The sequence below is a fragment of the Tiliqua scincoides genome, chromosome 3 (genome assembly GCF_035046505.1).
Source record: "Tiliqua scincoides isolate rTilSci1 chromosome 3, rTilSci1.hap2, whole genome shotgun sequence".
Taxonomy (NCBI): Eukaryota; Metazoa; Chordata; class Lepidosauria; order Squamata; family Scincidae; genus Tiliqua; species Tiliqua scincoides.
Window position 1 is genome coordinate 198,372,198 of NC_089823.1, and position 23,719 is coordinate 198,395,916.

At 43.2% G+C, this 23,719-nt stretch overlaps 1 protein-coding gene across 6 annotated transcripts in view; it reads left to right on the forward strand.

Annotated features, from left to right (window-relative positions):
• Positions 1–457: 457 nt before the first annotated feature.
• The window catches only part of RYK (receptor like tyrosine kinase), a 48,302-nt gene continuing 25,040 nt past the window's right edge, over positions 458–23,719 (forward strand). For 5 of the 6 annotated variants that reach the window (XM_066619561.1, XM_066619563.1, XM_066619565.1 and 2 more), the window contains exons 1-6: positions 458–876; positions 16,576–16,697; positions 19,803–19,902; positions 20,012–20,146; positions 21,299–21,355; positions 22,243–22,387. In XM_066619561.1, the coding sequence (XP_066475658.1) occupies positions 663–876; positions 16,576–16,697; positions 19,803–19,902; positions 20,012–20,146; positions 21,299–21,355; positions 22,243–22,387 (773 nt within the window). In that variant the 5' untranslated portion in view covers positions 458–662. The remainder of the gene's footprint in view (positions 877–16,575; positions 16,698–19,802; positions 19,903–20,011; positions 20,147–21,298; positions 21,356–22,242; positions 22,388–23,719) is intronic. The other variant, XM_066619568.1, reaches the window with a different exon arrangement.

The window sequence follows — 23,719 nt, forward strand, 5'->3', positions numbered from 1 at the left end:
ACATGGGCCCTGGGAGGCACAGCCCAGCCCAACTTGATTCAGGGCGGGAGTGTGTCGTTCCCCCCACATTCATTGGAGCTTCCTTCCCATGTGTAAGCATTCACAGGATCAGAGTACCCTTCCCAGTAAGTACGCACAGGATCACCCCATGCAGACAAATTGTATATGCTGCCAGAGAGGCTATGCACTGGCTTACAGCTCAATCCTATGCACGTCTACTCAGAAGCAAGTCCTACTATAGCCAACGGGGCTTACTCCCAGGAAAGCGTGGACAGGAGTGCACCCCTAGGCGCAAAGCTGCACTGGAGCTGCGCGTGTAAAGATAGCGGGGGGGGGAGGAGGAGTCGTAGGAGGAGTGGGCGGGGGACGCGGCGCTCCAACCTCCCGAGCAGCAAGCGTGCCTGCGGGTGCGCGCGAGTCGCCGAGCGCTCCTTCTGCGCATGCGTGGTGCGAAAGGCGGCGGTGAGCGCGCAGGCCTTGCCTGCCTGGGTCGACGCGAGGGGCGGCGAGGGGGCGCGTGCTCGCGCAGCAGCCGCTCCAGCGGAAGGGGGGCGCCGCCTGCGTCCATGACGGGCGCGCGCGGCCGGAGTATGAGCGGCTGCCGAGCGTGAGGGGCTCGGGAGGCCGGGCCCCCTCCTCGGCGGGGGAACCGGGAGCGAGCGATGGTGCGGGGCGGCGCGGGGGATGGAAGCCGCGACGCCGCCGAGGCGCGGCCGCCCCTCGGCTGCCTCCTCCTGCCCTCGCTCCTCCTCCTGCTGCTGCTGCCGCCCGCCAGCGCCGAGAGCCTTAGGGGGCCTCCCGAGGCGCCCCTTCCCGCCGCCGCCGGGCCCGGCCTAAGCGTCTACATGAGCCAGGAGGAGGTGCGGCGCCTCATCGGTGAGTGAGGGCGAGAGAGCGGCGCTTCCCTCGGGGTGGGGGCGCCATCCCGGAGCGGAGGGACCGCCTCGCCCGGCGAATGGCTCCTGCTGAGCCGAGGGCATCGCTCGCGGCCCCCCTCCTGCTCCTCGCACGGCCTGGCCGTGACTGCCTCCTGGCTCCCGCCCGGGGCGCCGCCGGCTGGCGCTGCAGTCCTTCCCACACCTTCCTGGGAGTAAGCCTCATTGAACACAGTGGGACTGGCTTCTGAGTAGCGTGCATAGGAGTGGGCTCTGAGGATGCACTCCTGCCCACACTTCCCTGGGAGTAAGCCCATTGGCTATAATGGAACTGGCTTCTGAGTAGATGTGCATAGGATTGGGCACTAAGCCATTGCGTAGCATACATTATTTGTTTGCGTGGGGTGACTCTAAGGCACCCATCCTATCCACACTGTCCTGGGAGTAAGCCCCATTGACTATAATGGGACTTACTTCCGAGTAGAAATGCATAGGATTGGGCTCTAAGGCTGCAATCCTATCCACAGTTGCCTGGGAGTAAGTCTCATTGAATACAATGGGACTGACTTCTGAGTAGACATGCATAGGATTGGGCTGTGGGTTGGCTTTTGGGGTGGAAACAGATTGCAGACACGTACTTGACTTTGGAGGAGGAGAATGGGGGTACTTGCCTGCCTGCCTGATTGTCCTTGCTTAACAAGTCGGGTTCATTGCGTTGGTGGGGCCCATCTGTCTTTGTAAGGAGAGGTAGGAGGTGGTTGGGGCTGGTTCTCAATGAAGCTAACCTGATTCCCTGCTGCTCCCCCCCCCAATTTATGGCGAAGGTGAGGAGCCCACCAGAGAGCCAAGGCTACCAGGCTACCCGCTTACTAGAGGGGAAGGAGGAGAAGGAAACCTTCGTTTTGTAAACAGTGACGGTCTCACTTGCTTAATCATCAACTCATGCAACGGGAAGCAGGTTTTTAAACAGGGATCCCACGTGTAGAAGCCAGCTCAGAATTATTTCTGAAGAATCCTTGATAAAGATAGTTTTCTCCCTTAGTTCGCCAAAGATTATGCAGCCGTAGCCTTTTTCATTGGACCTAATTAGTGCAGTATGCCTGCTTTATGAAGTGTGCCTGCAAAAATACAGCTGTGTTTGCATGTCTTCTTAAAGCATGCCAGCTTGGAAATAAGCAGTACCAAATGAGGATTGTTTTGATTGAGTGGAAAAACGTACATTTTCAAAATAGTGAACATTAAAACATTAAAGGTGTGGATTAGGATGAAGTGATCAGCTGTGTCCTTTGTTTTGTTGTCTTGTTTGTACCAATTTTGAAATATGTGGAGTCAAATGCACATTACAAAATACAGATGTTATGTATCAAAATTGATATACATATCAAAACACTACACAATATCTTTAGTGAATTTTAATAGAAGGATTTTGATTGTTGGTTCTGCTGTCTTATTACCAAAGATGCTAGTTTATAAAGTGTTTTGAACAGTTTTAATTACATCAGCTCATTCCAGAGGAAGAAGGTACCTCTGTATTTGCACAGATGCATTCAGATACAAGCACATCTTGTACTCATGGTTAAACAATCTTGCAGGTACTTCTAAAAAGTTACTTTCACACAAATGTTTTCTAGCCTGTTTCTTTATACATACTGCTTATGTTGGCCATTGATGGGCTAAGCAACAAAAAATGTCTCTGGTCAATATTATATATTTTTCCTTCTGAGTTTCTCACCTGGTGGAAATTCTTACTTGCCAAAGGCAACTTGGTGAGTGCCTATTGGAGTCTAAGTAGAAGTCTGGACTGGGAAGTGGATGAGAAGTAGCTGTGACACTGCTAAGGGTTTGTGATTTTCAGAACTATTATATACTAGTAGGAAAAGCTAATTTGGTCTATGTGAAGAGTTGGAAAAACGTTGTATTTTGTTTATTGGCCAACTGCTGTACAGCAGTATTGTCTGTGCAAGTCTAACTTTATATCTTGAAAATTTACTGTGAAATGTTTAGAACATTTCATTCTTAAACAGGATGCTTGTCTTCAAGCATGTTTTTTGACACTGCCTAAGTTAGGTAACTTATACTATTGATGGTCATTATCATCATACTGTTTAAGGTAGTATAATTGCTCAGTTGGGAAAATTGTGGGACAGCACACTTCTAGACTAGGAGGACTTGAAAATAGAGAATCTGTGGAGGCCAGTTTCAACAAGTAGGAATGTAATTTAAAAACTGGAATATAGAACTAGCTGCACAGTCCTATGCAGGCCTTCTGTTGATGGAACTTGTGTTCGGTTAATGGAAGGCCCAGATGGTTGGCCCTGCCGTGATGGTGCGCACAATGGGGCCACAAATTTGTCACCAAGGGCTGGTGACAGTGTGCATGTACCACTGGAGTGCCCAACCTGTACTGGTAAGTTGGCAGTGGCGATAGGTGGGTTAGGGGATGCATGTCGGGGAGCCAAGCCAGATAGTGGCAGTGGCACCAATATTCTTTGCACCCCTGCCCAGCCTTGGCACAACAGCTTGGACCTATTTGGATCTGAGTTGATTCATTGGGGATCATGGTGCAGCAGGGTACATAAGTTAAAATTCCTTCTACTTGCCCCTCTATTGCATCCTGGTCCCCAGTTGGGACATATTATGCAGTGAACCCCATGCCAACACCGCCAAATGCTATTTGTTGGCTGACATTTGTTGGGACATAAGTAGGTTTCCCAAAATACGTCTAACACCAGGAAGGAATAAGCTCTGGTTTGGATATAATTGTTGGAGCCAGGTGCATCAGATCTGCTTGACGTGATTGTGTGGTTCTGGTATTTATCACATTGGGAATGGAGTATATTGCCTGCATATAAGCTAACACAGGACTACAAATCCTGGTCACCATTTTGTGTAGAAATGTCATTGTGGTGCTTAGTATTTTTGATAGTATTTTCAAATATTACTATCTTTTCAAAAGATGGTAATAATTCCCAAAATTACTAATTTTTAGACCCAAAACTACAGAATCACAGTTCATTCTTTCCACTTATGCACATTTGTATTTTTTGCTATCACGACACCTTGAAAAGTGTCATAGGGCGCAACCCTAACCCCTTATGTAAGTGCTTTCCAGCACTGACATAAGGGCAATGCAGCTCTGAGGTAAGGGAACAAACATCCTCTTACTTTGAGGAGGCCTCCGTGAGTACCACCCACCTGCAGGATGCAGCACACATCCCATTGGCACTGCTATGCCAGTGCTGGAAAGCACTGACATAAGAGGTTAGGATTGCGCCTATAGATATGTGTGTGTTTTGAAAATTTTAACAATAGCAATTGCCTTATCAGCAGTGAATCGGAGTGCTGAATTCCTTGTTTAGTGACATTTTCCATTATGTGTATCTGTTCTGGTGAAGAACAGAAGGGATTGTGAAGAGTTCCAGAGGGATCTCTCCAAACTGAAAGAATGGGCAGCAAAATGACAGATGTGTTTCAATATAAGCAAGTGTGAAGCAGTGTGTGCTGGGGCAAAAAAAATCAAAACTTCACATATAAGCTAATGGGTTCTGAGCTATCTGACAGCTCCATGAAAGTGTTGACCCAGTGTGTGGCGGTGGTGAAGAAGGCCAATTCTATGTTCAGTATAATTAGGGGATTGAGAATAAAACGGCCAATATTATAAAATCCATCACAGGTTATAAGCTGCAATGGGTATGTACAACCTCCTGGTTTTAGAAATAGGCTACCTCAGAATGCCAGATATAAGAGAGTGGCAACAAGATGCAGGTATCTTGTCTTGAGTGCTCTCCGGGCATCTGGTGAGCCACTGTGAGATACAGGAAGATGGGCCTTTGGCCTGATCCAGCAGAGCTCTTCTTATGTTCTTACTTGTTCCTCATACACTTCTAACATATTCTAGGCCTATTGTTCCAGATCAGTGCTGTTTACTTCAGCTGAAAGTGCTTTGTTTGTGTAATGCCAAAACATGGAACATCTTAATTGAGCTAATATATGCTATTAGGAAGCTTATCTTCTATCACTAGAGGAGTTCTTAAAAGTTTTGTGCAGGTTTTGTTTTTTCCCCAAGGAAAAACTGCACAACAAAGTGTTATGTGTTCATGCTAAGCGCACTGGTGTACCTGGGGGGGGGGCAGACGGGGCAAATGCCCCAAGCGCCGACCCTCCAGGGGCGCCACCTCAAGCCTCCCCCTGCCGCCCGCCCGCTTTTTCCTTTAAAGGGAGAGAAGCCAGCAGCTCAGCCAGCTTCTGTTTCTTTAAGAAAGCCTCCTGCCAATGGAGGAAGGGGACCCAGGATCACTCCTGGAGAGGCAACAAGAAGCTGCCTCTCTGACAGTGACTCAGCACCGGACTGGGCCGCCCCCCTCCTCCTTTATAGGAGGAGAGGGCAGGGGCACCCTACAGCGTCAGCGCGACTCCTGTTGCGCTGACGCTCTGGCCCAATCACCTTCCCCTCTCGCTGCCTCTGGAGGCCTCCAGAGACAGCAGGAGGGCAGCATAGAGCGTCAGTGCTGACATTCTGGCCCAGGCGCCTCGCCTTCTCACTGCCTCCGTAGGCCTCTGGGGACAGCAAGAGGGCGGCCTAGAGCATCAGCACTGATGCTCTGGGCTTCCCCGGCCCCAACGGAGGCTTCCACGCTGCTTGTAAGCGGTGCAGAGATCTCTCTTGGAGCGGTCTGGGGCTGCTGGAAGGAGCTCCCCAGACAGGCGGGCTTGCAGCAGCCCCTGAGCGCTCCAACGGAGAACTCCGCGCTGCTTACAAGCGGCACAGAAGGCTCCGTCAGGACCTGGGCTGCCTCCTTCATTAACCCTTTTTTCCAAAGGGGGAACTGAGGAGATAGCCGCATGGAAGTAATTACGGTGACAATGACATCATGGAAATTACTTCTGGGTCACAGGTGGGTCGGAGATGGGGAGTTGCCTGGGTCACAGGTGTGGGGAGGTGGAAAAGTAGGGATTGCCGTGGGTGCTGGGACCCCCAAGACCGTCACTGGCTAAGGGCGCATGTTTTTAAATTATAATAGTTTTAAAAGTGTACTAGGTAGGTGGTATAGTGTTAGCAAATGCAGCCACAGTTGTTACACAGTCAATAAGGTATTAGTACATGCTTTTTCTGTGTGCCGATTTCAGGTTTTAGTTACAAAATGAGAAGTGCAGAAAGCAGCATTGTGCTTTTGTTTCATTATTGCTAAAAAATCATACCTCTGCCTATTATATATGAGCTACTGAATTTTTTATTTGTATGTTGCTGTTAGTTTGAATTAAATGTTTCTCTGGCAAATATGAAAATGCTGCAGGCTTGCAGAACTATGTGTGTTTCATCAGAAGTTCCTTTGTGTTCAATGGGTTTTACTCCCAGGTAAGTGTTAAGGACTGTACCCTTACTCTTGGAGATCTAACTGAAACACAGGAAGGGGAGGCTTGCCAAGGGGGTTGCGAGCCTCCAGGACCCTTTGGGAGACTGCACAATCCCCCCTGTACAATAAAATGTTCCTGGGTTCCCGTGGTGCCGTGAGTGCTACATGCCTTTGAGGCACCCATTTCTGGATCACTCCCCTTAAGGGGAAAATGCCCCTTTTAAGTTTCAATGATGGGTTGCGACCCACCAGTTTAAACACCACTGCTCTAGACTGTATCACATACTATAGCAATTCTCAAACTCTTGTGTAGAGTTTGAGCTGCTCTAAGTGTTTGCAGGGAAGAAGGGACGATGGCAATGCGATTGAAACAATCGCACCACTAGTGGGAACCCAGGGGCTTCATTTGTACTCTCCCCTGTCTGCTGCAGTGTCCAGGGGAAGGCGTGCGGGGAACCCCGTGGAGCCCTCTGGAGGGCTCCCCATGCCTTTAAAAAGTGAAGAAATGCAATCACGACCCACTTCCAGGTTATGATTGCAAAACCAGAAGTAGGTTGTAATCATGTTTCTTCCACATTTTAAGGCATGGGGAGCCCTGCAGATGGCTCCAAGGTGCTCTCCACCCCCCCTCTCGAAGTCACAGCCATCAGAGGTGAGTACAAACCAAGCCCCTGGGTCCCTGGCGGCATCATGATTGTTCTAGTCACGTCACCACCTTCCCCCGCCCCTTAATGGGGTGAAAGGCAGAGCTCAGTCTGGAACGTCACAACATCCCATTTTAAGAACCCCTGACATACCAGATCAATGAACATGCAAAGCCAGTTTGAGAATCACTGGCCTAGAGACTTCTCTGTCCACTGAATCCTTCTCTTCCTACCCTTGGATTTATGGATGACTAGGAGTGATGGTGGGGAGCAGGAAGAGGGTATATAGTCCACTCTAGGATGGTACAGTGTATGCAGAGTCACTAGAGACTTTTTTAGATTGTGAGCCCTTTTGGGACAGGGAGCCATTTAGTTATTTGATTTTTCTCTGTAAACCGCTTTGTGAACTTTTAGTTGAAAAGCGGTATATAAATACTGTTAATAATAATAATAATAATAATAGAGCTCAATGACACTATTGGACTCTAACCAAGAGATGCAGTATGTACTTTTGTATAAGTAAAAAAATTATACCTTAAAATTGACCCTGAAACCATGGGTTGACTTATACACAGGTCATTATGGTCAGTAAAACTAGGAGCAGCTACTTGGTGAGGTGGGGGAGACTGGGCTGAGAAGCAGGGGAGGGTTGGGTAAAAAAAGGAGCAATTTTACTGACTAATAATCACTTACGAGTTCTGAGGTAGCAACAGAAAGAAGCAATTTTACCTTCTCCAAACAGGAGAGGTGAAGGCACTTATGGGAATTGTAGTCTTTATGAGGGCTTCTGCTATGGAAGTACTGTACTGTATTCTTCAGAGGTTTCAACTCCCATAAGTACCTTCATCTCCCTTCCTGAGAGAAGAAGGTAAAATGGCTCCTATTATTTTTTTCCCTTCTTTGGCTTTCTGTTGCTGCCTCAGAACAATTACTGGTAAGTCATTTCCGAAGAATTTCATACAGCCCTAACTTGTACCCTTGACTTATTCATGGATTGTAGCAAATTCTATGATTTTTGGCTTAAAACTTGGCCTCAACTTATCTATGAGAATATATGGTACTTCTTGCCATAGACCTCAGCGTGTCATATTTTGACCTCGCTCTGTTTCATTGTAGTCATTAAAAAAGTAGAATTAGGAATAATTGAACATCTTGCCACTTCAGTCCTAAATGTATCATTCAGAAGCAAGTTTCATTCAAATTGAAATTAACTGCCATGGATGTGTGCAGAAACTGAGTCCAAACTATATAATTAAAGCTGCAATCCTAACCAACTTCCCAGCACTGACATAAGGGCAATGCAACTCCGAGGTAAGGGAACAAACATTGCCCTACCTTGAGGAGGCCTTCATGACTGCCCTCCAACTGCAGGATGCAGCAGATGTCCCACTGGCACAGCTATGCCAGTGCTGGAAAGTTGGTTAGGATTGCACCCTAAATGTTGTAACTTGATTCTTCTGACTGTATAGTTAGCAAAAAAATAGGGCCAAATACAGTTTAAAGGTTTTATTTTGCTAGAAGTCAACATATTTGGATGGTTATGGCTGTAATCCAAAGAAGCTGAATGCACAAGAAGAACTGGATGTGTGGCTAGAGTTTCTTTGCTGTTTACCACAGCAGCTTGTTTCTTCTGTTGTCAGTGCAGCTTGTCTTTTTAGCGGCCAGGATTTGGATGTTTGGAACTTTTTTCTTTTAATGCTCTTTTTTATTGTGACCTACATTTGGCAAGTCTTTGCCTTTTAGAAGAAATAAATATATATTTATTAAAATTGAGGTCTTCAGTATTTGTTTATGGTGTTTTTTTTTCCTATTATAATAAAATGCTTTTTGCACCGAGGCTTTTATGAAGAGGCACAAAAAACACATTTCCCCACAAATCATACACATATTCTCAGTAAACCTGCCACAGTAGGGGGTCCCCCAGTATCCCGAGGGGATCTATGCCAGGGTCCTCTGTGGGTACGGAAACTGCAGATATGGGCAAAACCTATCTTTGTACCCCCCACTCCCATTAATGCTGTTTAGTAATTCCCATTAATGTCGCGTACTAGGGCGATGTGCTTGTTTTACAGGACACTATAAGTATACAAGTTTATAGTGTGTGCAGGCAGCCTGAATGCTTGAAGAGACTAGATTGGATAATAACAGAAAGTGGGAAGTTAGTTGCTTGATTCCTGTTAAGGATTGAATCTAATCTCTTCGTGTGCTCATGCTGCCTGCAGCGTGCCTGCATGCACTATAAGCTTTCATGTTTGTAGCATTCTGTAAAAAAAAAAAAAAAAAAAAAAAACATTTCTCTAGTTCCTAGATGCTTGAAGAAGCATCTAAGATCTGCGGATAACTGAATCTGCAGATACTGGATATGGGGGGGATGCCTGTATTCTGTCTGGATTGTGCCACCTGTGCTGGTTCCCTCAGTTTTAATTTGGACTCTGTAGATCAGCACAGTTCTCATGCAGTTATTTTTGTTGGGTGTGTTGAATTGGCATGCTTATAACACAGAGAAATTGTTTGTTGAAATGCCTACAGGCAGAGTAAGACTTCCAGGAAAGGAGCAACTTAGAGCAGTATAATACATGACAAAGTGTTCCCACTTTTTATCTGAATCAATGTAAAAATAGTACCTGGAATTAACTACCTGTGAATTTGTTTAACCAGGGGTTAGAGCCAGGAGGTTTTTTTCTACACAATTTTAATAGCTGTGTGCTGTTACAGCAGACACTTTGGTCACAACTTGCAACTGGAAGCAAAAGCTGTAACTACACTGGTTTCTGGTCTCATGTGTTTTGTATGTTCATTAATGTCATTGAGTTTTTACATCTGTTGCATTTCTTGTCTATGCCAAAAGTTCTCAAACCTCCTGCTAGTGAGCCCCTCCAAGCTTTTTTTGTGGTCAAGTTTTTCTAATATTTAACTATTGTGTGAGGGTTCTGGATAAACACAGCTAGAAGTTAGTTTACATGGTAGCTTCATGAAACAAATTTCCTGAGTATTGGTACTTATGGGTAGTGGTGGTGTTTAAGAGATTATTTATTTTACCTACTCCAAGATAAAAGCAACGATGGCCAGCTCAAGAGGTAGTATTGTCTCAGTTTTCTTGGGAAAAGCCTTCAGGATGGTTTTTAATATTCAATATAGTTTAAGACCTGAAGAAACAATTTGTGAGCAAATTGATCTGCTGGTACAAGATTGCATCAAGTGAGGGGAGAAAGTTGCAGTCTATGTTGATTTTACCTTCTCGCATGGCTGACCTGATGTGGCTTGTGACTGAAGCAAATGGTAAGGGGTGATGGATTCAGGGGGCCCTTCGCCCCAAATCTGCTGCCACCTCCTCCTAACATGTCATTCATATGAGCTGCATTGATCACTTTTTTTTTTAAACATCCCTTTCCTTATAGTCTCTGTTGCATAGCTCTTGAAGACCCAGAACTGTAGGACTCCTGGTTTTATTTATAGGGACCGCATGAGGGACCCTCTTCATTCATGCAGTCTCTTTAAATAAATCCAAGTCATAAGAACATAAGAAGAGCCTCGCTGGATCAGGCCAAAGGCCCATCTAGTCCAACTTCCTGTATCTCACAGTGGCCCACCAAATGCCCCAGGGAACACACAAGTCAACAGAAACAACCTGCATCATGGTGCCGTCCCCTACATCAGAGGCAGCCTGCCTCTAAAACCAAGAGCTTGTACATACCTACTATGACTTGTAACCCATAATGAACTTTTCCTCCAGAAATTTGCCCAATCCCCTCTTAAAGGCATCTAAAAAATGCACAACAAAGCATGGTAAGAGGCTTTCCCTCATCTCTGCTACAACGTGATGGCAACAGCGGACTAGGGGCAACTGCGTGGGGTGTGTGTGTCAAGAAATTGAAGTCCCAGAACCTATATTGTGACCATCAGCAACCCTAAGCTGTCTCATGTATGCGTATATCTTGTATGATATATCACAAGTTTCACCATTGTATTGTAAAATCCAAGTAGCCTCTGTGTATAAGCATTTTCTTGTTACAAATTAGAAAAGATAATTGTTTAGCTAAAGATACTTGGAAATAGGTTTTGACCTTGTCTGTTGTTTAACTGTGTGAATCTAGCTGAATGGAACCATATCGATATTAGTAGAAAGATACGTTATGTTTGGGGCACATCAATAGGGTTCTGGAGGTCATTTCTGAACAATGGGTGATTTTGGAGATAGAGAGGCAAAGGACGGTTACTGCAGAGGTCAGCATTATGTAAAACAAGGGTCACATGCATGTTTGATTAACAGTAATATGGTCAAATAGTATGGTATTAGTACTTGATAATTTACCTATATAATCTGTATGGTATGTGCCTGTTAACTGTTCCATAAAATCTATGAGGCCAGTGATCTGATTGCTGAACTAAAGCTGTGAGTTGCTTTCCCGGAGAATGGTTGCTTACCACGCATAATTTAATCATTTGGCATAAAACATCTTTTCATTTATGTTATTGCTTGGTTGTAGTTTTGCCTGTCCATCAAATTGTATCAAGCCCTGTCAATTGTATCAAGCCCTTGCTTATTATGTGTTTCTTAGAAATGGATCTTTGTGCGCATGTCCAGGATGAGAGAACAGGTGAATTGCGCATGGTTAATTTTATGCAGAAAGAGGGATAGTCTTTGATAATTATGGATATTAGGAAAGGTTAAAAGTATGCAAGCAAGTCTACTTCGAATGTCCAGTCCTTCGTATCTGGCCTGTGTTAGATATGTTGAATCTGCGCTAAGGCTATATTGCTCTTTAAAATAGAGACAAGATTAAATCCCTAAAATGGAAGCTGCCTCTGTTTCAGTGTGTGGAAGGGACTAGGATTCTCCAAAAGGGCTGTCCTAATTATGCCCTTTGTACTATCAAATGCATTTGTGTACTGGGTTAAAAAAGAAGATGGAGAAGATCCTTGTTTTGCAAGTAGTATGTGTAGTTTTCTTGACTGCATTAAAGTTCAATTTATGTTGCTGTATTGTGAGAAGAAGTGAACTCTAGCAGAATATCGCTGAGAACACTTTAGAAGTGGAAGATCTCTGTTGGTGTGCATATCTGTTGTGGTCCAAGTCAAAGGAAAAAATATTCAGTAGTGAAAATTTTGTGTATGTTTAGTGAATGCACCTGGTTAAGTATAAAGCGTATGTTTCCCTGTCATCGCCATACTGTAACCCACTTATAAGAACTTCTGTACAAAAATTCATCTGAATTAGTGGCAGTCAATTCCTGGCATAATACTTCTGACTTAAAATGTTACCCATTTATTAACAAAATAAATAAGATGCAAACAGCATTCAATAAATTTCTGAATTTGCAATCTCTTATGAGAACACACTTAAAATATAAAGATGAAAATACTACAATTGTGTATGTGATTTAAAACCTGTTAAAGATTTAGTAAATGAGGTCCAGTTATTGTCTGTTTTGTTCCTCAAAGAGGAAAACTCTTAAGAGAGACCCTCTGAAATAAACAAAAATCACTTTCCCATGCTAATTGAGGAGAGCCTTTTTCCTACTTTCTAAAACTCTATGGAGTTGTAGCCAGACTGCTTTTATGCAAGAGCCCCTTTGAAAAACCCTGTTTTGTCAAGACTTCTAGAGTGACATGATCCAGTTTTGCAATGAAACACAAGAGTTCCCCAGCAGCTTTCATTACTAAGAATAAAATCCCTGCCTCTCCTTGATTATGCTTCAGAACATGTTGTGTTAAAATATTTTAAAGAATGACCTTGTGTCTCTGTAGTATTGCATAAGGTCTACCTTGTCCTATGCTTGATTTAATTTATTCTCTCTGGTTTGTGTCCAAATGTGGAGCACAAAGATATGTTAATGTGATTTAGGATTTGTCTGGGCAAAACAGAGTGTTTCCTCTTAAAATAAAATATAAAGCAAAAAAGCAAACCTCGTCATGTGGTTTGCTTTAAGCTAGGTAAGATTTAGTAATGAAAGACTAGACCCCTAAGCTTTACCCTCTCTATGTATATGAGTTTGCATATTGGAGACAATTAATCAAAATAATTTTAAGAGAATTTTTGTGGATTTTGAATAATATTTTAAAAGCCAATTGAGTAAAATACAACCAGTTTTGTATTTTATTGGTGGGTAATTCTTTGTTCACGTCTTGCTTCTGATCGTAACTTTTTTTAGAACTGGCTTTTTCTGTTGTAGTATTCCTTATCCTCCAAATAGTCATCAAAGGCCAGATATTTGAGGGTCCAGGTTCAGAATCTTTGTACACCATGCAAATTGTTTAAGTGACCACTACAAACCTCTGCTTCTCAAATAGGTAGAATTAAGAACATAAGAACATAAGAACAGCCCCACTGGATCAGGCCATAGGCCCATCTAGTCCAGCTTCCTGTATCTCACAGCGGCCCACCAAATGCCCCAGGGAGCACACCAGATAACAAGAGACCTCATCCTGGTGCTCTCCCCTACATCTGGCATTCTGACTTAACCCATTCCTAAAATCAGGAGGTTGCGCATACACATCATGGCTTGTACCCCATAATGGATTTTTCCTCCAGAAACTCGTCCAATCCCCTTTTAAAGGCGTCTAAGCTAGACGCCAGCACCACATCCTGTGGCAAGGAGTTCCACAGACCGACCACGCGCTGAGTAAAGAAATATTTTCTTTTGTCTGTCCTAACCCGCCCAACACTCAATTTTAGTGGATGTCCCCTTGTTCTGGTATTATGTGAGAGTGTAAAGAGCATCTCCCTATCCACTCTGTCCATCCCCTGCATAATTTTGTATGTCTCAATCATGTCCCCCCTCAAGCGTCTCTTTTCTAGGCTGAAGAGGCCCAAACGGCGTAGCCTTTCCTCATAAGGAAGGTGCCCCAGCCCCGTAATCATCTTAGTCGCTCTCTTTTGCACCTTTTCCATTTCCACTATGTCTTTTTTGAGATGCGGCGACCAGAACTGGACACAATACTCCAGGTGTGGCCTTACATTTTAATTGGGTCCTTACATTTTTGTCAACGTGTTCCTTGACCTTGCCTTTTCTGGAAAAGCATGTTTGGTAAGGTTTGCTTCTTGAAAATTAGTTTCAAGTAGTTCTGTAATCTTGTCCTCTGTTGTGAATTGAAGGGCTGAAAAAATAGTCACATATCAAATCAAGCTGGTTGGTTTGTGTGGGGATTTTTTTGGGGGGGGGGTAAAATATCATAAAATTTTTTGGTGTCCAGCACTTAGACCAATGACTTTGTTCCTTGACCTTACATGGTAGACTGAAAGCCAGTACATTGAAGCCAGTGTGTAGAAAGGAAAAGTCTAGAACAGGGGTGCTCACACTTTTTTGGCTCGAGAGCTACCTTTGAAACCCAGCAAGGCCCGGAGATCTACCAGGGGGGAAGGAAGCGTCTGACAGACACCCCCTTTAATGTATGGAGCCCCTGCTGGAGTCTAGTCAGTTTCATCAGTTTTGTTGCTGCATGCCTGAAGAGGAGCTAAAGTGTCAGTTTAGTGTCAGCTAAATATGTCAGTTTCGTTTAGTCACTAGACGAAACTAACATATTAACAGTTTGGAGACAGGGCTCTGCGATCTACTCATTTTGCCTTGCGATCTACCGGTAGATCGCGATCCACCTATTGAGCACCCCTGGTCTAGAAGCAGTAATGGATTTATGCTTTCTTCTGTGAAAATAACTTGATTATGAAAGAATTTCAGTGGTCCAAGGCAGAATCTCTGTGTTGAAATAGAGCTGTACCAATTAACACATTTCTTATATGTTATATGCATTATACTATAATTCAGCTAACAATTACAGACATTTCTTAAACTCATTTGTAGTTCAAACTGGGGTGCATGCACTTGTATTGCACACGGAGGCAGGTGAACTATAAATGAGAATGTGTAAGTGGACTTGAGCAGGGACTTTGCTTAAAATTTTCTTTCATTTGTGCTTTTTTTGTCATCACAAGTTGTAGGAGCTCTTGTGTCACTCTGAAGCAAACCTAAGAGTTCTCTGGGAGAGCAGCATAAGAATTTAGTGCTTTCTAAGCTGCAACTCTTGTGTGAGAATCTGCTTTAACCTCAGCTCAGGAGCAGTCTGAATAAAAAATAATGAAATATGCCTCTTGAAAGAACACTTGCAGCTTGATTCCAGCAGCAGGAGATAGGGTTAACTGCTCCGACATCTGACAGCTTCCCACAATTAGCCATCCTAGTATAGTTAAGATACTTTGTGTAAGCCCCAGGGCTCATCCACCCCTATTTTCACCTCTCTGACTTTGAATGAAGCTCCTTTTCATTAATCCTCTAGTTTTAAATTACAGATAAATATAAAAAATATGACGCTAACCACACTTAAAACATCATACCATGCAAAACCAAAAGCTTCTCAATTAAAATTATTGTTCTGAAGAGCTAATCTTATCTCATTCATGGTCAAGACATTACTGAAGTAACTACAAAAATAAGCAAAGCATATGCACTTTTTCTATGGATTGCAGGTAATCTAAGATAGTTTTAACTGCCTTAAGCAATTGCTGTCAGCAGAAACTATCAAATCATACAAAATGACGAATACATGCAAAAGTAAGGCTGTTAATCCTGAGCTTTATTTTAGGTCTCAACTCATGGTTCTAACAAGTGCACAAACACAACTTACTTTAGGCCCTCCATTTTGTTTGAAAGATCTGTTAGGATTTGGGAAGTGATGATATTCCATCCCCTGTGCTTGGGATTTTATGAGTTATTGTGACCTGGATAGGGCAGTGGAACTGAACATGCCGTCCATATGATTTAAGACAAGTAGCACATTAGTTTAAATTCCTTGGTGAGAAGAAAAATTAGTCTTGTAAAATTAAATGGTAATCCAGTCTCTGGCTCTGTTGAGAAAATGGTTTTTAATAGGAAACATAATAGTACAGTAAACCTTCAATTTAATGGACCTCAGTTCAGCAAAATCACAGTCTATGTCTGCTTTCTGATGTCCACAGTGACATAATAATGACATGAACCTACCTTAATGAACTCTTTCTGCTCCACCAGGGTTTATTAGGAATGTTTCCATTCCTAGAGTGTCCTGGAGGAGAGTGGAGCAACAGTGCTGAGGGAATTCTCTTAAGGTGGCATTTAATGGACTAATGTGGGAAGCAGTGTCCAGATTTAATGAATGGTCATCACTGCCAATCCATGGTCCATTAAATTGAGAGTTCATTGTATGCTAAAAATGTGACTAAAGAATCTGCACAGGAAAGGAGTTTAGTTGATCATGCATATTTTTGGCAATTTCTGTTATGTTCTAACAGAACATATTTAGTTCTGTTCTACGTCGTTTGTATTTTAAATGAGCTAGCTTCATTCAACCAGCACAGAGAAATTATCATGAGCCATAAGTTCAGCGTTGCCGCAAACTGTCAAAAACTCTCTTAAAACATTCAACCTAGTTGAAATTTTACATGTGAGTTTGAGCTTCAAGTTACAAATGTAATTTTGCTTAGTTGAAGAGAAAAGGATCATGAACTTGTGTAGATTCCTTCACTGTTGCTAGAATTGCTTTTTTTCTGCAACCTTTGGTGCTCACAATATTGACTGAAGTGCTGCTTGATTTATATACATATCTTGATGTTTGTGCTAAATCTTTGATCTCCCCCTAAACAAGCACCGCTGTAGTCTTTGTTGTATTCAGAGTTGCCTGTGGCTGTAGATTAGCTTTTCACTTTGTTTTTCCTGTGTTAAAATGTTCTAGGTATTGATGCAGAACTTTATTATGTGAGGAATGATCTTATCAATCACTATGCTTTGTCCTTCAATCTTCTTGTACCAAATGAGGCAAGCACCCTCCATTTCAGTTGGCACGCTAAGGCCAAGGTAAGCATCATCTTTTTTTATGTTATAACTAGTTGAATTATTCATTGTGTACTAATGGAAGGGATGGCTAGGGAGGAAGAACCATGACTAAAGTTCCATCAGAATAGCTAATCATAAAGTAGTTGTGTTCAATTTATCAACGGGGCTGTACAGCTACAGCTGGGCTAGCATGTTGTAACCTTAACTTCAGCTTTTAATAACGTTGACCACTTTCTTTATACAATGTATTAGCAGGAAATAGCCAAGCCATATGAGTGAGTAATAGTTTTCTGCATAGGTGCAAGTATCTGTGTGGTGCTCTGGTTCTAAACATTTGTGCCAGCATTGTGGTTTGTTTCTGATATAATCTGATGTACATAGCTTGTGGTGATACATTCAGATGCATCATGGCTGCTGTTCGTTGCCGTCTATGTATTAAGTGCAGTAAGGATCATTGTATAGGGGGTGTGTGTGTGTGTGTGTCAAATGGCTAATGGACTGAATTTATTTTGCTCATTTTATTGCTGGAATTTTAAATCAGGCTTCATTAGAGTACAAATATTGTGATAAAAATAACAAACTGACCTGTACAATTGTAGATTTGGGACTGTTTGCATTGTTGTACCACTGTATTTATGTTTGTGAATTAGTACAGCGGGCCTCGGATCCCACCATCCACTGATGCCTCCCCGTGCCTCAGAGAGCCTTCAGAATGCAACTAGAAGCCACTCATGGTTCCCCCGTCCACATGGGTTTTCAGAGTAAAGCCTCCATGGTTAATGAGGGTCACCTAACGTGGTTGTGTTGAGGACAGAATAGCAAAAAACCTCTTTATGCTGCCTTGTACACTGTCTATACTCTTTGGAGGAAGAGTATTTCTCTGCATCTTTGAAGGGAAGTCTGAGTTCACTCAGGAATGGAAAACAACAATATTGAAAGTATTCAGAAGGAAAAGAAGAATTGACATAAAACTGTGGCATTATCTTGTATAATTGACAGGAATTTTGAATTGGAAGAGTCCAGAACTTGAAAGCCACATGTCATTTGAAGTTTTGACAACACTGAAAAGAGATGATGAAAGGTGGCATAATATAGGGAGGTTGCTAAACTTATTTTCATGGCTCTGGCATTGTGACCAGATGTTTCAGCCATAGTAAATGGGCTTCAGATTCGTTCCCATAGTTTCCCTGTTTCCTGTAAACTCTACCTTGCTGTGGTGTCTGAAAGGGATGAACTATAGCAGGGCTTTTCAGACTGAGGTGTCGCGACCCCCCAGCCTGTGGGCCCTGGCCACTGTCCCTTTAAGGGGCAGGGAGGAGGCAGCGGCGTGATCCCCAGGATCATACCGCTCGGACTGCTGCAGGGGCTTGGGTCCACTAACCCAAGCCTCCTGCAGCCTCCCGGGAGTGCGGGGAGCCCTGCACGACCTTCTGCAGGGCTCCCCGCAACTTTGAAAGCGAAAGTGGAGTGATTGCACTCTGCCTCCGCTAAAGTGGAAGTGGAATGCAATGAAGCTGCGGGGAGCCCAGCAGAAGGTTGCGCAGGGCTCCCCGCACTCCCGGGAGGCTGCAGGAGGCTTGGGTTAGTGGACCCAAGCCCCTGCAGCTGTCCGAGTGGCATGATCCTGGGGATCGCGCTGCTGCCTTCCCCCCACCTCCGTTGCCTCCCTCCGCTCCCGCAAGAACTTAGAGCGGCTCAAACTCTCCCCGACAGTTTGAAAACTGCTGAACTATGGTATGCTCAGACCATAGCTTGCCTGTAAACCATGGCTTCTGGTTCAGATTCAGAGGCAAATTATGGTTTGTAATCACTTTATAGTTCAAGCTTCATAGAAAATTATAGTTACCTTACTGAACACCAGAGTGTGAGGAAGTGATTGGAATGTGAATAGAAAGGAGGAAGTGTGCAAGCCGAAGATATGACTGCAGTGTTGAAACATGGTTTGGCTGTGATGTCTTAATTGGACCAATATGTTAGTAATCACTGAGAGAACCTAGGAAGGTGATGGAAACCATATTGTGACCAGCACAACCCAGATAACCATGAAGGTAGAGAGAGCATGCCCAATGTATACAAATACAAATGCTTTTAATGTTCTGAGTTCTGAAACAAAGGAAATGTTCTGTAACCAATATCTGCTTATACCACATCAAGCAGGTTAAAATTATATCAGTGTGGGCATGAGTTAGATAAGTAACTGGGCACTTTAAAGGAATTGTTGTCATTTATCTTACCCTTCTGTATGATTCAGTCACTGATATATTGGCATCCAGCTTAAAGCTGTTAAATATTCAGACTATTTGGAAAAATAGACCTGTATGCATAGAAGTATTTGCATGCTTTTTTTTTTCCTGCCAGAAAGCAGTGGTGGTTTTTTTCCCCAGCCACTTTGTATTGAACATGCCTATATCCTAGAACAGGGGTGTCCAAAGTTTTTGGCAGGAGGGCCGCATCAGCTCTCTGTCGGGGGCTGGAGAAAAAAGAATTAATTTGCATTTCAAGTTTGAATAAATTTACATAAGTTTACATAAATGAATATATTAAAGATGAACTTATATGAATGAATGAAGGTCTTGCAATAGCTCAAGACCTATAAAAAGGCTTTGCACAAAGTAAGGCTGGCCTTCCCTTTGCTGCTGCTACTGCATCACAGACGTGAAACAGTGGAGGGAGCCCTCATCCCACAGCTCACGCAAGAGGTCAAACAGTCGCCCTCACACTGAGAGCAGTTGCATCAGGCCAGTGTGGGCTCCAACAAATCTCTGGAGGGCCAGAGGCTCACTGGAGTCTGGGGGCTCCCTGAGGGCCGCATTGAGAGGCCTCAAGGGCCGCAAGTGGCCCCAGGGCCAGGGTTTGGGCACCCCTGTCCTAGAATGATTTAGTATCTCTTCACACTGCTACTGCTCTTGCATCTAAACATTTTTATTTACTGTTCTCTTGGCTGGGAGGCATGTAAATAACATGGCAATTTGAATTTACCCTAAGATCATTCCAGTATTCTAGTTGATTACCTAGATATATTTTCTGATAATTTGTACCACTGCTAATAACTCTGAAGCAGTGTAAATATGTACCCTATTAGTGAACATATGTCTTAGTGATTGCTTCTGCTGCATATCCTTACAGATTGAATATAAACTGGGGTTTCAGGTTGATAATCTGCTGGCTATGGATGTGCCACAGGTAAATATTTCTGTACAAGGAGAAGTCCCTCGTACTTTATCAGGTGAGTGTACTCGAGAAAATGTAACACTTTTTCCTAACATTGGAACATTTTTTTTCTTAAGATATTCCTACTTTTAAAAATCATGTATATATGTGGCTTTTTTCTTTAGTGTTTCGGGTGGATCTCTCTTGTACTGGCAGGCTAGACTCTGAGGTTACGGTACTAATGCAGCTCAACATGACAGTAAATGCTTCCAAAAATATCACAGTCTTAAATTTCAAACGAAGGAAAATGTGCTACAAAAGTAAGACTTTTTATTGTTCATATTTAAAAGATACTGCAGTCTTCCAAACTGTTCACAAATTTACCTAAACTGAGATCTTCCTCTTCTGTCCACTACAACCTCCCTGTATAGCCCAGAGAAAGCAAGTGTGGAAGCCATGCACCAAGTAAGGTGCTGCCGTTTCCGTAGTTGTACTGAGCATGTTTCAGCTGTCTTTGAGTGTGTGGGCAAGCATGTTAGGAAAATGTGGTAGCATATGGCAAATACAACAGGATGGGGGGGGGGAGTTTGTGGAAGCAGAAGATAGGTATCTATGGATTAGCAGCTATGCTGAGAGGAGGCTATTCTCTATTCCCATGAAACATGCGGAATACAGTACAGATGCCTACAAGTGTTTAGCCTTTCATCTCTTCTATTTAGGATTATGTAAAACCTAAATTGTTATGTGCTCAATCTTGTCTGATCTTGGAAGCTAAGCAGGGTCAGGCCTGGTTAGTACTTGGATGGGAGACTGCCTGGGAATACTGGGTGCTGTAGGCTTATTGTGTCAACAAAGTCTATCTTTGGAAGTTGTAACATTAAGTTTATTTTTAAACATTTCTTGGCAACTGTGGAAGTTTGCAGTCCCTATGCTATTGGACTAGTCTAGGAGTTAATTGTATGACACATGATGGTATTTTTCCATGAATGCCAGCATTGGATAATCTGAATATTTCTTAGAGCCCAATTCTAAATAACTCCCCCAGCACCAATGCAGCCACACCAAAGGCAGTGCGCTTCCTTGGTGAGGCTTCTTCAGGGCAAAGTAACTTTTGTTCCCTTACCTTGTGGTAATATTCTGCTTCTCCTTTGAGTCTTCTTGGATCTATGCCTGCTGTTCTTAATCTCAGAGGAGATTGAGGCAACAATCCTATTCGCACTTTCCTGGGAGTAAGCGCCATTGACTATAATAGGACTTACTTCTGAGTAGACATGCACAGGCTTGAACTATAAGGATGGCAACAGTGGAACTCTGTTCTTCTGTCATAATGTAGCAGTTAGGATTGGGCTTTGAGTTGCTCTGTAAATTGAAAGTTTTTGACTCAATTTGGATGATTGAATGAAGCGTTTTTCTATGCAAAGGTTAATGTAGAACTGAAAAAATGACAGGTAATGTTGTTTCTATTTTTTTAGAGCTTGAACTAGAAGTAAAACCACCAATATCTGACAAAAACAGCAGCAAAGCTTTTTGTAAGTAAATGTGTCTTTTATATAAACATGTAGTAGTTTTTTTTAAAGGATTACTGAAAGTATCTTTTATGTGTTACATTGTGGTGTTTTTTGTAAAAATTTTTGAATCCCCATAAGAATTTGTTAACGATCAGAAGGCTTCTGTTGGCTTTTTGGCTGACACTGTTTTTGACAACTTGGTTTAATGTTGTCCTAATTAGCTTAATGGTTGCTTTGTAGTGGAGGGCATCTCCCTGTTCTCAGTATTCAGATAAGTCCCTTATTTTGCTTCTAATATGTATTTGGATGCGTCCCTATGTTTCTCCTGTTATGTGACTGAGGTCTGTGTGCCTATGTTTTTAAAAAGTAAATAGCAACTGGTCAGAGTTCCAGTCTGAATTGGGACCTGCAGTGGGGAGTGTTAATTCTTGGAATGGGGCTGTCTGGAATGGGGCAATTGCTGCAAGGGCTGTTTGAGCAGCTTGGCCCCAATAGGAAGAAGGCTCCCATTGGTCTCAAACTGGGGGAGGGAAATCCAGACTGGTACAACACTGGGACAGAGTTAAAGCCTCTCTATAATTCCAATCTGGATTGCCACTCATATGGCTTCTTTTACGCCTTACGAAAGCTTCCAGTGCATTGTCTAGTTTGGCCTTAAAATAGAAGGCTTCAGGATCTAGCTTTTGTGCCCAGGTGTGGTGGTATGTGTTTATCCTACTGGTAATTGTTTTCAAAATTTTAGATTTAGCCTTCTAAAAGAATTGACAGTGTTTTCCATATCTTATGTAAGTTAAAATACTGGAGTAAAATATAAAAATATACTTTGCACAACTGTTTATTAGTATAGTTGAAAATAGCAAATATTATGTCCATTTTGTTGTAGTAATGCTTTACACTTCATTTTTCAGTTGATCCTGTAAATGCAGCTCCCACCACTTCTACACGTGTGTTTTATATCAGTGTAGGAGTTTGCTGTGCAGTCATATTCCTGGTAGCAATAATACTAGCTGCTTTGCATCTTCACAGTATGAAGAGAATAGAGTTGGAAGACAGGTAAAGAACAAAACCTCAATTTACATTTTTCTTCCCCCTTCTGGATGAGGTTTATAGATTGAAATTGTTTTGTGATGTGTTTTCTTTATAAATATCGTTGTCTACATATGAAGGATATAGACCTCTGAAAATTCAGTACAGTATGCACATGTTGAATTTTAGTGGGTTCCTCCCTTTGAAGTTGTTTATACAGTGGACCCTTACTTTATAATGGTAATCCATTCTGGAGACACCATTATATTAGGAAAATATTGTAATGTGAATCAAATCATTCATTGTGCTTTGGTAATTTGTTCCCAGACCTTGAAAGTGGAAGTTTCTGCCACAGAACTAAGAGATTTCTCTCTCTAAAACAGTGGTTCCCAACCTTTAGAAGCTCACGGACCACTGAGGCAATAATTGGAATTGTCGTGGACTACATACTGCTGTGGGTGGTCTGGTCTCCACCCTCTCTGGTGGTCCATCTCCCAAGCACTCCCCATGGACTATCAAAAAGGACGAAAAATGCACCAGCCACAGCTGACACTTCAGTGACTGTGGGCAGTCCATTCTCTGCTGTCTTTGATGGTCCCTAGGAGATTGCTTACTTGGCAAGACACTGGAAGTCATCAAAGGTGATTTTTTTTCCCTGAGACCTTGCGGACCACTTCTCAGGGTCTCACGGACCATCTGTGGTCCATAGACCACAGGTTGGGAACCAGTGCTCTAAAAGTTGATGTTAAAAGTGTCAGTCTTTGGGGGTCTTCTGTTTTGGTCTTGGTTACATAATGTTGTAATTAAACACAAATTACAAGGCTTTTACCCTGGTGCACCCAGCTACAGTGTTAAAAGCACTGCTACTGTTAAAAGATGCTACCTACATGGTTGCGTTTGCATTAGTGTTCACATTGGTTAAATCATTCTCTCGTACACTCAGCCATGATGTTAAACGCACTGCTATTGGCTACCAAATTCTTGCATTTGCATCACTGATTGAGAGCCCAGTCTTGGGCTTGACATGCCAGCTTACTGCTGGTGCGGCACGTTTACGAGGCGAGTGCCTGTGCTAGCCCAGCGCTGGTCAAACGGACCACTGTGCTGCAGTAAGGTAAGTGGGGCAGGGAAGAGGCATGGTGGGGAGAGGGCAGGCAGGAGGTGTGCCGGGGGAGGGAGGGAGGCTGATCCGGTGGAGCTCCGCTCCAGAGGATCCAGAGCATTCATGTGGGGCTCAGCGCCCGACACAGACGCTCTTCCCTTGTTACCCATGAGGTCCTGTTGAGCACATCACCAGCTGAGCTCTTGAAAAATACTTGATAAAACATATTTTTTTTTTACATCTACACTTTTAAAAAT